Below are 13,397 nucleotides of genomic sequence, written 5' to 3' on the forward strand. Positions count from 1 at the left end.
GAATATTTGGCTTCTAAGATAACACAGCTCCATCAATGATTTCTCTCTTCCATCAAAAACTCAAAATAGTTTTAGTCCAAGTGGGTTCTTTTAACTGGATAAATAGAATGTTTATATTGAAGTGAGTGGATACCTGTCTTAACAGAGGTTAAGTTCCACAAACAGTATGTAAGACAAAATTGAAGGCCATCAAAACTACACTTGAAAATCCCTTGGGAAGGCATCACTTTGGATATCAATACGTATTGCTCAATACATTCAACACCTTCTCTTTTCCTCCAAAGATGAGACAGATCTCTGTCATTCTAGGCATCCAGTGATGGCTGGTCTACATTCACAAGCCACATTACACAAAAATTGTGCATCTCTGAACAGTAAAATCATACACAGGACAGTAAGATGGTCGCTTCATGAGGGCTTATGGTAACTGAGATATTTTGGGTAACAGGAGATACATAAACTCATCTCTCCAGGGTTTGTGTTTATTGAGGAGGAAGTCAAGTGGAATCACTGACACTATTTAAATTGTTTTCTTCCCCCTTCCTCTTTACTTCTCCCAGCTTTTTTAATCTAATAAAATTCACTAGGATTGTTCGTTTTTAAGTTGAAACAAATGTTGAGGTTTTAAGGAAATGGCCATCATGCAACAATCTCAGTTCCACCTCTTGTTTGTTTGTTTTTTTAATAGCATAATGTCCTCAAGGTCCATGAATGTTATTGCAAATGGCAGAATTTCCTTCCCTTTTACGGCTGAATAATATTTCATTGTATATATAGACCACATTTTTTTTTATCCATTCATCCATCAATGGACACTTAGGTTGTTTCTATGTCTTGCTAATTGTAAATAATGCTGCAATGAACATAGGGATGCATATATCTTTTCAAGATAGTGATTTCATTTCCTTCAGACAAATATCTGGAAGTGAAATTGCTGGGTCATATGTTAGTTCCATTTTTAATTTTTTGTGGAACCTCCGTATTGTTTCCCATAATGGCTACACCAATTTACATTCCCAAAAACAGTGCACGAGAGTTCTCTTTTCTCAGTTCCACCTCTTAGAGCAGATAAAATCAGTTCATTGGTTACACACAAACTTCAGTAATACTAGAGGTCATCAGAAAGACAGAAGTTAACCCCATAGAATAAAAGTAATTGGTACAGGAGAAAACTCAACAGCTAGGATTATGCATGCTTTCCCCCCCTAAAAGTCTGTATGTTCCAATTAACTCCAAATATTCGTGGGGGAAACCAGCTCAGGCTCAAGCCACACTGCAACCAGTGAGACAGGGAAGTGAGTTTAAGAGTGGATGGTGAAACTTACTTAGATCCAACGTTTAGCCAAGAGATCCACGCAGTTCAAGCTCAGGCTTGTTTTGGTAAGTACAGTAATTAGGGAGAGGGGACATGAGCAGGAAGAAGATACAATTGAGCCAGTGCACATGTCAGAGAGAAGTTTCAGGTGACTGATGAAAACACAGAGAGCAGCAAAAGTGCATCTTGGTTCTTGGACAGCTGTTCATAAATGACTAAATTCCATTCCTTGGAATCCTGGACCAGGATGAGAACTCTGCCACGAGTTAGGTAGGCCATGAGGGCTAAGAGTCAGAACAGCAGAGCTGCAATCATTCATTTTGAAATGAAGCACATTTGTGTTGTAATTCTGGCTCTGACACTCATTAGTAATAGTAAGTACTCATCAGTTGGTAACAGTAGCCAGATAGGCCATAGAGAAGACCTGAAGAATAAGTTAACCATGCAGACTCCAGCAGAGGGTTTAGTGCAGAAATGCAGTCCAACACAGGGAACTAGGGCTGTCTTTACAGGTGTGCTGCCTTTGCTGTTGCACAGGGACCTATGCTTAGAAGGGCCTCACACTTGGTTTAATGCTTTGCTGTCACCACTTTGAAATTCTCAATAATTTTTTAACATTTTACATTGGATCCAAGAAATTATGCAGCTGGTCCTGGGTAGGCCATTATGGACATCAAAGACATTTCTGACACTGAAGATACTGCAAGCACCCACAGACATTGGGATAAGCCTTCCCTGACTATGACTGGTTTAGAGTTCTCTGGGTCTTACAAGGCAAGACACAGAATCCAGCTCTAGGAGATGAAAAAAGCAAAAACAGGACAAACTAGACAGGGAACAGGTACACCTGTTTAATAATGAGGGTGACCATATAATTTGTTTTCCAAATTAGGACACTTTTGAGAATGAAAGGGGATGTTATTAATAATTACCCCAAGACAACAGGTGTAAACTGTGACTCCTCTGGTCAAATTGGGGAAAACGGTCACCCTATGAATAAGCCATTCTAGCTAACTATTCTGAAGTTATTCCTACAGAGCTAAGTTGGAAATAAACATGGAAGATACCATCATGACCACAAAGCACATGTGTTCTTAGAAAGTTCAGCTCTATTTTGGAGGTGGGGGGAAAAGGGAAGTTATTATCTTATCTTTGAAAGGATAATCAAAACAGAATAAACTTTTATGTAGCCAAAACTTTTGTTTGAAAAATTGCCCATATGTTGACAATTGTTACAGCTGGGTAGATGGGTACATGCAGTTCATTACACTATTCTACTTTCATACATGTTTGGAAATTTCATAATAACCGTTTTTAAAAGTAAAAAAAATTAACAGACATTTTGTTGATATTACGTTGGTTGAATAAATAACTTTAAATCCTCTAAGAAATTACTTTATTAACAACTTGCTATAAAATCACTTTGATAATAAAAGGGAAAACAACTTGATTGAGAATGATTCGAGTGTCAAGTGTTCTCGAATTACCCAAGTAAATAAACAGTGCTGTTGCCAGAATTTCTATATTGAGGGACTTGGGGATATAAATCTAATTGAAGAAAGAATCAGAAATTTTGTCTCGAAGCTCTATTTACAAAGAAATCACATTATTTTTATTTAGATTTCCAGTTGATTTTGAATGGCTTGGGATAGATGTGATGGAGCTTATAGGACATTAAAGCCTCTTGTATTAGTCACAAGAGGTTAGACTGTACCTCAGATACAAATTAACTCCAAATCCCTGTGGCTTAAGAACAATCAAGGCTTGTTTCTGGCTTGTGCTGGCTTGTGTCTGTCAAGGATTAACAAGGCACTCTGCTCCCCTCACTCATCCAGGGATCCAGGCCAGTGGAGACTCTACCATGCTGTAATTGAACCATCTGGAACACACAGCTTCCTCTATCCCTGTATCAGGCAATAGAGACTGGAGAATCACACATGGGCTACCTTTCACTTCAGGACATAAGTGACATGTCACTTCCACTAACATTTCATTGGCTAAAATTTGTCATACAGTACCATCTGACTGCAGAGGGAAAGAGCAATCTAGGAGAGCAAATGCAATATTTGGTTAGATATTGTCTTTACTATATCCCAACCACTCCTTAGGACAATACCTTAAGAAACATATGGCTCATGATTTCTGGGGTCTTAAATCCTAGAATTTGAGCTGAGCACTGAATGAGAATTAAAATGGCATTGATATGTCTGGAAATATTTGTTCAACAAATTAATAATAAAAAGAAGACTGTAGGGTGAAATTTCCATCTAACTTTTTCAAGCACTAAATAGTATTTATTTTCATATAAGAGGCATGATTAATGCAAATGAATATTAACAATTCATTCAAACCAGCGTAGCTGAGCTTTTCATTGCTATGGATAGTAGTAATGTTTATTTTAAGATGGGTGATTGTTTTAGTTATCTATTCCTTCATGACAAACTACCAGCGAGGCTCAGAGGGTGGTTTCACTTAGGGTCTTTCATGTGATTGCAGTCAGATGGTGGCTAGGGTTAGAATCATCTGAAGGCATCTTTTTTATAGGTTTGATACTTCTGCTTGGATGGCTGAAACAGCTAGGGACTGCCAGGGCATCTCTCTTTCCATGCAGATTCTCCACGAGACTGACTTGGGCTTCCACACAACATAGCATTCTCAGGATAGTTGGGCTTCTACATGGCAGACAGCTTCTCCTAGAGTGAGCATTCCACCAGCACAAGGCCGAAACTGCAAGGCTTCTTAGCACCTAGGCTTGGAAGTCCCATAGTGTCACTTCACTGTACTCCACTGGTGAAAAGTGAGTCAGAGGACCCGCTGAGCTCCAAAGGAAGAATGCAAAAGTGTGAGTATAGGAGGCATATTTCATTGGGGTGCCATCTTTGAAGACAAGCTACCATTAATCAGACATTTCATTTAATCAGACTCTAACTTCCTATACTCCAAATAATTCATTTTCAAATGCAGGTCCAAATTTGTAAGGGTTGATATTATGTCAAGTTTGCTTTTCCACAGTTTTTTCCTTATCCTTTAAAAAATTGTAAACAGCACATGACATTTTACAAATGCTTAAGAATTGGTATTGCAGATCTCCCCTGATCTCTAGATTTATAATGCTAGAATGTCAGTTGGGTGTCAACTCTACTTAAGAATGTTGCCACTTTGCTATTCTGGTCAGATTCTCAAAAATATGAGTGCAAGTATCATGATGAACGCAAGGATCAGGGAGGGTAGTGCAGGCCTTCCATTTCACATATACAGTCATATAAATTACATGTGTGTACACGTGTGTTTATATGTATATGTAATACAGCTGTCTAAAGTAGATAGCCTGGTGTTAGTCCTTCAGCTAAGGAGTTCCCTACTTAACAAAAACAATTCACAGAACATCAACATCAGATTAGACAAGATTACTTCATAACCCTTATTGAATAAGACAAACAAGACCACTCCATAATTACATTGAAGCAGAGAGAAAAACAAGACCACTGTCTAAATCACGTGACCAAATATTCCCCTCCCCCGCAGGAAACATGAGTGACTGCTGCTTCTTTATCGCTTACATCTTTTAGCCTTGCTCCATTTCTCGCACCTTCTTAATAATTTTATCCAGAACATAGAATTTTACCCAAACATAGAATTACCCCCAATTCCTACAGTACTCAATCCAGAACAAACTCCCCTTCCTCAGGTCTCACCAAAATCACCTAAACCAAGCCCAAATTCCATAATAAGCGCATCCCACAACAACAATCTCTTATTCAGATATCTCTGGAAAATTTTCCATGGTGTCCGGTCTCCTTTAAAGCAGCAAGCAACAAGTAATGAGTCCAAATTTGGTTGAACACTTGTGCATTCTTGGTGATCTTTGGTTGATAAGCATTATTTACATAAAAACAAAATGTTTTCTAACTTTTTAAATTTCAAACAAAGTTCAACAAACCTACACACAGATAAAGGGGTTTAATTTGTTCAGAATCCTGAACCAGAATAAACTAGGAGCTTGCTTTTGTCTCCACGGACCCCAGAGCATCAAGCAACCATGCACACAGTCTCAACATTGAATGTTTCCTCACTGAAATCCCATGGTGACCACATTAACCCCAAATGTATAATGTGGAGAGCATAAGTGAGGAACATCAGATTCATCAACAATTCGGAGTATAGACCCTTCTGGCCTCTGGCAGCCTCGACGTCTACCACAGTGCTCGTCATCAGAACCAACTCCAGCAATGAGGTGAAATGCATTTTACTTCAATCAATTCATAATTATCATCTTTGACGTAAGCCTCAGTTAAGAAGAAGGTGGAAACTAATAATTAAGAGGAAAGAAAAAAATAAATATGAATTTGAGGTCCCACCTTCACAATTCTGTTCCTGCTGTTATTTCATATGATTCACTCATTCATCTATTCATTCATTCATTCGACAAATACTTCGTGAGCTCCTACTATATGCTCAATACATGGAATTTCATACAGAGGTATGAAAATATATGCAAGACAATCCAGGAAAAATACTCACTGTAGCTTTTTATCAGCAGAGTACACTCCTCTTCTTTACAAAAACATAGTAAGATAGTAAAATGCTCTCTTCTTCTTTCATTTAACACCAATCCTTCCCCATAACTGAAACTTCTGCTGTCGGCCTTGAATGCTGTCAGTTCTATCTGCTGTTAGAAAATGCTGACACTGGACTATCTGTTTGAATTCTCTTGAGTCAATTGTTACCCCTTAACATGCTATGTCTCTTTTTTAAACTCACTGTTTTGCCCTTTTAATTAGATGAACTTTAAGGTTCTTACCCACCAAAGACTAATCTGAACACAAAGTTTACTAAAAGGCTAAAGAGTCATCAATCAATCAATGGATCATTATTGACCAAAATTTTACACTGAGAGTTCTTAAGACACAATGCTTGGATTGGTGCCAATTATCCAAAAGAAAAACTTTCCATTGCTAAACCATAGGAAGACAGCTATTTAATATTTATAAGGAATTTTCTGAATATGAGACAGAAGATATGATGGGACATGTGAAACTTTTCTAAAAAGAAGTACACCATATTCATGAAAAACTTATCACAATTTCAGTTTACTGCTTTGTGTTTCAGATTTGAAGACACCAGTCAGACAGTCACTATTCTCATTGGTCTATTTCATTTATTCAAAGTGCAATTCATAATGACTTTTATTTGGTAGATATTTGCAAGGCATACAAAGCTCTCTGTGTATATTCCTTACAAACTGCAAAGCAATGGGAGGAGTTACTTCTTTCTCATAAATATGTTTTCAAATTATTCCCAATAAAATACCAAATATTGCATTTTTAACTAAAACTTGTTAATAAATACATTAAAGCCTAAGTTTTAAAAGTTGCCTATTTGCAAATAGATTGACCTGTGCTGGAGTGGATATAAGCCCATATTTCAACACAGAAAATTAATTGTGAAAAAATAATTTCAGAGTAGAAATAGTACCTAGAGGCCAAAAAGTTGTGTTCTGGTCAGCTCAAAACAGAACTATGTGTTAAGATGGTCTTCAGTGGCCTCAAATTAGTCTAAAATCTTTACAGGGATAGTACTGCCAATGGTTAAGAGATGAAGGTGCTAGAATTTGACAGAACCAACTCTGTGTTATTGGATAAGTTAATTAAATGTTCACATTGTTAGTTCCTTCACCTGTAAAATATTGCGTCTTTATCATAGAGATATTAAGAAGATTACAAGACATAGTGCACTTAAAGAAAGTAGCGGACACCACATAGTAAGTGTTCAATAAATGTTAAGAATGACAATAATGATTATGAAGGAATGGTGATGATACTAATTCTCAAATGAGTAGGTATCTGCCTGTGTACTGATTTACTCATTGCTGTATCTATGTTCGGGTCTGAGGTTTATAAATTGTGTTCTGAAAACAAATAGAAAAAGATCCCCTTGGACTCTTATTGATATAAATCCATGACTCGTTTTTTTTTTTTTTTCCTAAATGTTCTGCTGATGCCAAAAATCAGAGAAGACGCAAAGCTGGAATCCAGGATTGAGTTGCAATTGTACTTTTTACCTCAGGCTGAGAATTTGTGTAGGTGCTTTCAAAGACTGAAGCCAATAAGCCTATTATATTGCAAACACAAAAGACAAAGCTTTTGTAATAAACACAAATTTAAAAGGGAAGGATTAGAGCATGAGTAACAAAGAAGAGGAATAATTATTCTGTGTGGGAGAGGGGTGTAAAAGGATTACCACCCACCAGGCCAGCTCAAGAGAATAAATCTCAGAGTTTTCAGCAGCTGCAAGCCTGGTGATCCTGTAAATATTCACATAACATTTCTAAAATTAAACGCCACTGTGATAGAAACAAAAGAATGAAGTGCATCATCCCATGGTAGGTGTATCAGTCAGAAAACAGTCGGAAGAACTGTTGGAAAAACAGAGCCCATACAAGGCAGTCCAAGATAAGCAATTTAATATAGGGTGCCAGTTATAAGGGTGTTGGTAGAGCTGAAAAAGCAAACAGGGAAAGATGAGGACGCTGCTACCTCCCAGGGTGTTAGGAGAGGGGGATTGTACCTAAAGGCCAGAAGCCAGGGCTGACTTATGGGAGATGGATCCACACAGAGGCTCAGACATGGGGATATACTGCCCAAAGCAAACAGAAAGGGAGAAATATATCCTGGGTTTTTCCCTTTCTATCTCCTTTCAATCTGCCAACAATACCTCCCACTGGGAGAACGTACATAGGAATCAGTTAACAAAGGAGCCTGGGAAGTAGATGTCAAGGGATGGGCCTGGAGTAGATCTGAAAACAAACGAGCAAATGATCAGCACAATAGGCCATCGCCAAGGAAATTTATGAAATACAGAAAAATCTACCACTCCTTTTACTTAGAGTTACAGAGAACGCTCAATACAAAAGAGATGTCTGCAATACTAGTTTTAATCAGAGTGCCATTTGGAAATGCCACTGAGCTGTGTTCCTCAATCAAAAATGCACTGCTAATACTGAAAGGCTCCCCACGTAACCAGATTTCTTTCAGTATGTGAGAGAGTAAAGATGAAACCCATTTTTGCTTGCTCTTGCGTTTCATGTACCTGTAAGAATTCAAAGAAAAAAACACTGGGAAACATGTGTGGGGCGGCCACCATTTGAATTTGCCCAGAATGCTAAAAACTATGCAAATACCATCTAATAGGTCCCTGATTTCATAAAAGAAAGTCATTATAATCTCAGACAACTAAAAGGATATATTCTCAGAATTAAGGACTGTCCCAAATACTACCTGTCTTCACTTTTCTCATTTCATTGCAGCATGTGAAAAGTTTGGAGGACTAGCACAGAGTCACAAAATAATTACATTAGATTATCTTTCTGGGTAGTTCCCCAAGGATCGTATGGATTTGTAAAACTGAATAAGTTCTGGGGGAAAAACCATAGAAGCCTAGACCAACTAAATTCATATAATCTTGGACAACCAACCGCTAGGTTTCAGGTCTCACTTTCCTGGAATAAAAGGGACAGAAGGGATAATCTTTGTTGAAGAAAAAAAAAGGGCAAAACTCACGTCTAATAATTGCTAGATTGATTTCATCAGCTGTCCACTGAAGAGGGCTTTGAATGTGGGAATTTGGCATTTTTCTGTCACTGTCCCCCTTACATAGTCCTGACCCAAAACTTGAGGTAGAGAAAAGTAACCAGTGAAGAACCGCACAGCCCTCTGGGGAGGGGGCCACCTTCGAGGCGAGAATAGGCAGGGGCCCACACCCTCCACATTTGCCCAGCGATGAAGTAATTGTTAAGTTTAAGCGCACGTCAAGGGAAACAAGCATGTCAGGTTTCTTACGAAGAGCATGTTACCTGATGTGGCTGTGAACTGGACCATCTGCTATAGGGAGGAGCACCTGAAGACTTGCTGGCTGAGGGTCTCTGAAAAGGGGAAGAAAAAAAGGATTTCATGCTGTCACACAAACTAAATACACTTTACGTTTCTCTGAATAAATTATTTATTCTGTGTCTACATTTCCAAAAATTATCACATCTTAGACTCTGTCTGAACTGAACCTTTCTGTTTCATTTTTTTTAAAGCATATTCTCCTCAGTAAGTGTAATAGTATAGACGCTCGAGTCAAAATACCTGGATCAAAGTCTCAATTTGTCCTAGTGGTTTGACCCAGTGAAGGCACCCAAGCGCTCTCTGTCTCAACCTTCTCTTCTCTGAGACTAGGGTAATAATTTCTATGTCATGGGCTTCCTGTGAGGATGAATATCATAATAGGTGTGAAACACTTTGTACAGTAAAGTGCCACACACAGACAGGGCATTCATTCAACAAGCAGAAAATAAGACATGTTATTATAAGTTTCCACTTGAAACAAAACTGGTATATAAATATGCAAGTTAATAAATGAGGTCATTTGAGAATCGGTTATTCTTGTTCTAAAAAAGATCCTTCATCTTACAAAAGACCTAACAACACCATTGCTACCAACAACCTGGGCTTGTAAAATGCCACATCTCACCTAAGATGAGCTCATTCAAAACCATTCTTGACACCGTTTTTCTTCGCCTGCTTCTACCATAAAGGCCACAAAAGCTACATAGTCACTTTCTCAGCGTTCCTTCCCACTAATGTTTGTCAATGAGACATGAGCATAATTCTTCCAGGGGGTAGGGGAGTTCTGGGAAGCCCTCTAGTTTTCTGATAAAAGGGAAAAGATAAAGCTTATACCTTCCCCATCAGTCCTCTTTCTCTCTAAATGAAGATATGCTACACAGAGCTGGAGCAACCATTTTGTGACCATGAGGAAAACGGCAAGAGAAGAGCAGAGATGCTAACCCTGATCTTGTTAAGCAGCTGAACCAGAACTTCAGGCTGCTATTTTTCCTAAACCCTTCTTGTGTAATTGACTATAATCATGTTTTCTGTTACTTGCAGAGTGTAATGATACATTCTGCTAGCTCATTCAAATTAAGAGTCGAATTACAAGATTGCAATTCCTCAGAAATTTGTGGATGCTTCAGGCATAGAGAACATAATGACAGAGGCATGAAAATGTGAAAGTGATTGGTATGTTTGGAAAATGATCAATAGATCAAATATAGTATTGCCAACTCCCACATTCACCATCACTGCATTCCATCTGCCTTTCAGGAACCCTGTGTAATTCTGTGCTGGCCTTTGCTGATTCTGACAGCTTTCCTGAATCTCTGCCACAGTGAGGTTGGCATGCTGGCTAAATGCTGTACTCTGCCTGCTCAATTCAACTTCCCTACAGCATGTGCCCGTCTGAGGCGACAGGGCTAGGATCAACTCTCAGGCCCTCCCAATTCTCTTCTGCCCCACTGAGGTTAATAGGATTGGACTCTATAGCAAAGTGTGAAAGGAGCATTTCAGTTTTCATATTGAATAAAGGGAGAACTATCAAGGAAGTAGCTAGAAGTTAAACTAAAAGCTTAATTATATTTCCTCACTGAGAAGCAAGAGGAACGAACTTCAAATGTACAGACTTTACCATTGAATGACCATGTACCTTCTCTGATGTTCATTTTCCTGACTGTGAACTAAGGATAAATTAGATGGTCCCCATGCTCCCTTCCCATCCAGCCCCAAATCTATTCAATTGAACGTTCTACATTTTTAGAGACTATAAATGATTACTCATCATAGTGGCAACACTGACTTTCCATGGAAAGATTAGATTACTTTCAATATTTTGTGTTTAAAATACCAAAGAAACTTCTTAACTCTCAGTTAATTAGATAATGTTAATAATCCAAAAGAACCCTTCGCCTGAATATTTTGGCAGCTTCTGTCTTCTCAAGTTTTTAGGAAGGGGCTGTCAGCTGGTTTCCCAGCCCAACAATTTGGATGTCAACAGAGTTTCTTCAAGTCTCTTTAACTCACAAACTTTGGAGCTCACCATCAGACTAACTTTTGAGGCACCATGTTTTGAAAACATAATTTACCATTGTTTCAAGCCACAATACGGGTTCCTGAAATTCTGGCAACAGATTTTATATTTTATTATCAGAAAAATAATGCTTTGGCTTTTTTGTTTTGCTTTTGTGAGGAAGATTGGCCCTGGGCTAACATCTGTGCCAATCTTCCTCTGTTTTATGCGGGATGCCACCACAGCATCTCTTGACAAGCAGCGCCAGGTCCAAGCCTGGGATCCAAACCGGTGAACCCTGGGCCACCGAAGCGGAGCATGCAAACTTAACCACTACACCACCAGGCCAGCTGCTGGGGGGATATTTTTATTGAGATACAATTGACATATAACATTGTGTAAGTTTAAGGTGTAGAGTGTGTTGATTTGATACATTTATATATTGCAATATGATTACCACCATGGCATAACACCTCTATCATGTCAAATAATTATCATTTCTTTTTTGTGGTGAGAACAATTAAGATCTAGTCTCTTAGCAACTTTGAAGGTTATTAGACAGCATTGTTGACTATAATCTCTATGCTGTGCATTAGATCTCCAGGACTTATCTATCTGCTAGTTGCAAGTATGTATCCTTAAACAACATCTCCCCAATTCCCCCACTTCCTAGCCCCTGGTAACCACCATTGTACTCTCTGATTTTACAGTTTTGCCTTTTTTTAGATTTCACATATAAGTGAGATCATATGGTATTTGCTTTCTCTGTCTGACTTATCTCACTTAGCATAATGCCCTGAAAGTCAATCCATGTTGTCACAAATGATGGGATTTCCTTCTTATTCATGGCTGAATAATATTCCATTGGGTATATATACCATATCTTCTTTATCCATTCATCCACTGACAGACACTTAGGTTGTTTCCATATCTTGGCTATTGTGAAAAACACTGCAAAGAATATGGGAGTGCAGATATGTCTTCAATATTCTGTTTTCATTTCTTTTGGATATATACCCAGAAGTGGAATTGCTGGAAGTATGGTAGTTCTATTTTTAATTTTTTGAGGAATCTCCATACTCCTTTCCATAGTGGCTGAATCAATCTATCTTCTCACCAACAGTGTACAAGGGTTTCCTTTTCTTCACATCCTTGCCAACACTTATCTTCTCCAAAGTTTTGGTTTTTGAATCAAAATTAAATTTGGTAATCAAAGTCAAGATATGAGCACATTCATATGACATGACATTCAAAACACATTTTAAAGAAAAATGAGATATGTGACCCATAGCGTATTACCCAAATTATTAAGGAATCTTTAAGTGGGAAGGGCAGAAGATGAGCACTTTTGGATTTGAATGCAATAATAATTTAATGTGAAATGTACATCCATCTCCTCTTGATAAATATCACAATACTTCCATGCCCATGCTTAACTTCTTCCTAAAGGTCACACTGCATTTCAGCACTGACACAAGTATAATTAACTTTATAATGGTAATTGCAGTCTATTGTGATCACATACTTCATGTTCTTTCTTGTGCTAAGGATAAATGTAAAATGCCAGAGAGACACAAAACAGCTAGTCAACATCAATTACAAATTTTAAAGATATGACAATGTTCAGAATTGTAGTCATAGCTTCTGATGGATATGGTTGCATTTGAAAATCAGTCTCACAGCACAAAACTCAGAATCTATTTGGGTTCCCTTCACATGTTTTTGAATAAACTAGTCATAGCGTGTGGTTTGGATTTCAGGTTAGACAAAAATAAACTCACTTGACAAACCAGATACGTAAATGTTCGAATCCTCATTCTCCTCTTATTAGTGCCCTTTGCAATCAGGGCTTAATCAAAGGGCAGTACCCAGATCAGAATAACAAGGCATGCTGGCTTAAATGCAAATTCTCTGACCCCAGGAATTTACAGATCTCTGGGAGCTAGCCGGATCGAGCAATTTGCATTTTTAAGAGGCTCTTCAATAGATTCACATTAAATCTTAGAAACAAAGCAAAATCCCAGAACAATCCCAGAATTCCCTTCTACTGCTACATACATCCATTGAAAGACAAGAATGATGAAGAATAGAGGCATGAAGACCCAAAGATACTATTGATAGCAGTTTTCCCAAAACAGATAAAATGAACTCTAAAACTCCAGAGAAACATTTCTGGAAATTGTAGGGAGATCTTTGG

The 13,397-nt window shown here is 38.1% G+C and overlaps 1 protein-coding gene across 14 annotated transcripts in view; it reads right to left on the minus strand.

Annotated features, from left to right (window-relative positions):
- RBMS3 (RNA binding motif single stranded interacting protein 3) overlaps positions 1-13,397 on the minus strand; it is a 1,248,509-nt gene that overhangs the window by 979,921 nt on the left and 255,191 nt on the right. For all 14 annotated transcript variants that reach the window (XM_070238087.1, XM_070238085.1, XM_070238082.1 and 11 more), the window contains one exon: positions 9,168-9,236. In XM_070238087.1, the coding sequence (XP_070094188.1) occupies positions 9,168-9,236 (69 nt within the window). The remainder of the gene's footprint in view (positions 1-9,167; positions 9,237-13,397) is intronic.

The sequence above is a fragment of the Equus caballus genome, chromosome 16, assembly GCF_041296265.1.
Source record: "Equus caballus isolate H_3958 breed thoroughbred chromosome 16, TB-T2T, whole genome shotgun sequence".
NCBI lineage: Eukaryota > Metazoa > Chordata > Mammalia > Perissodactyla > Equidae > Equus > Equus caballus.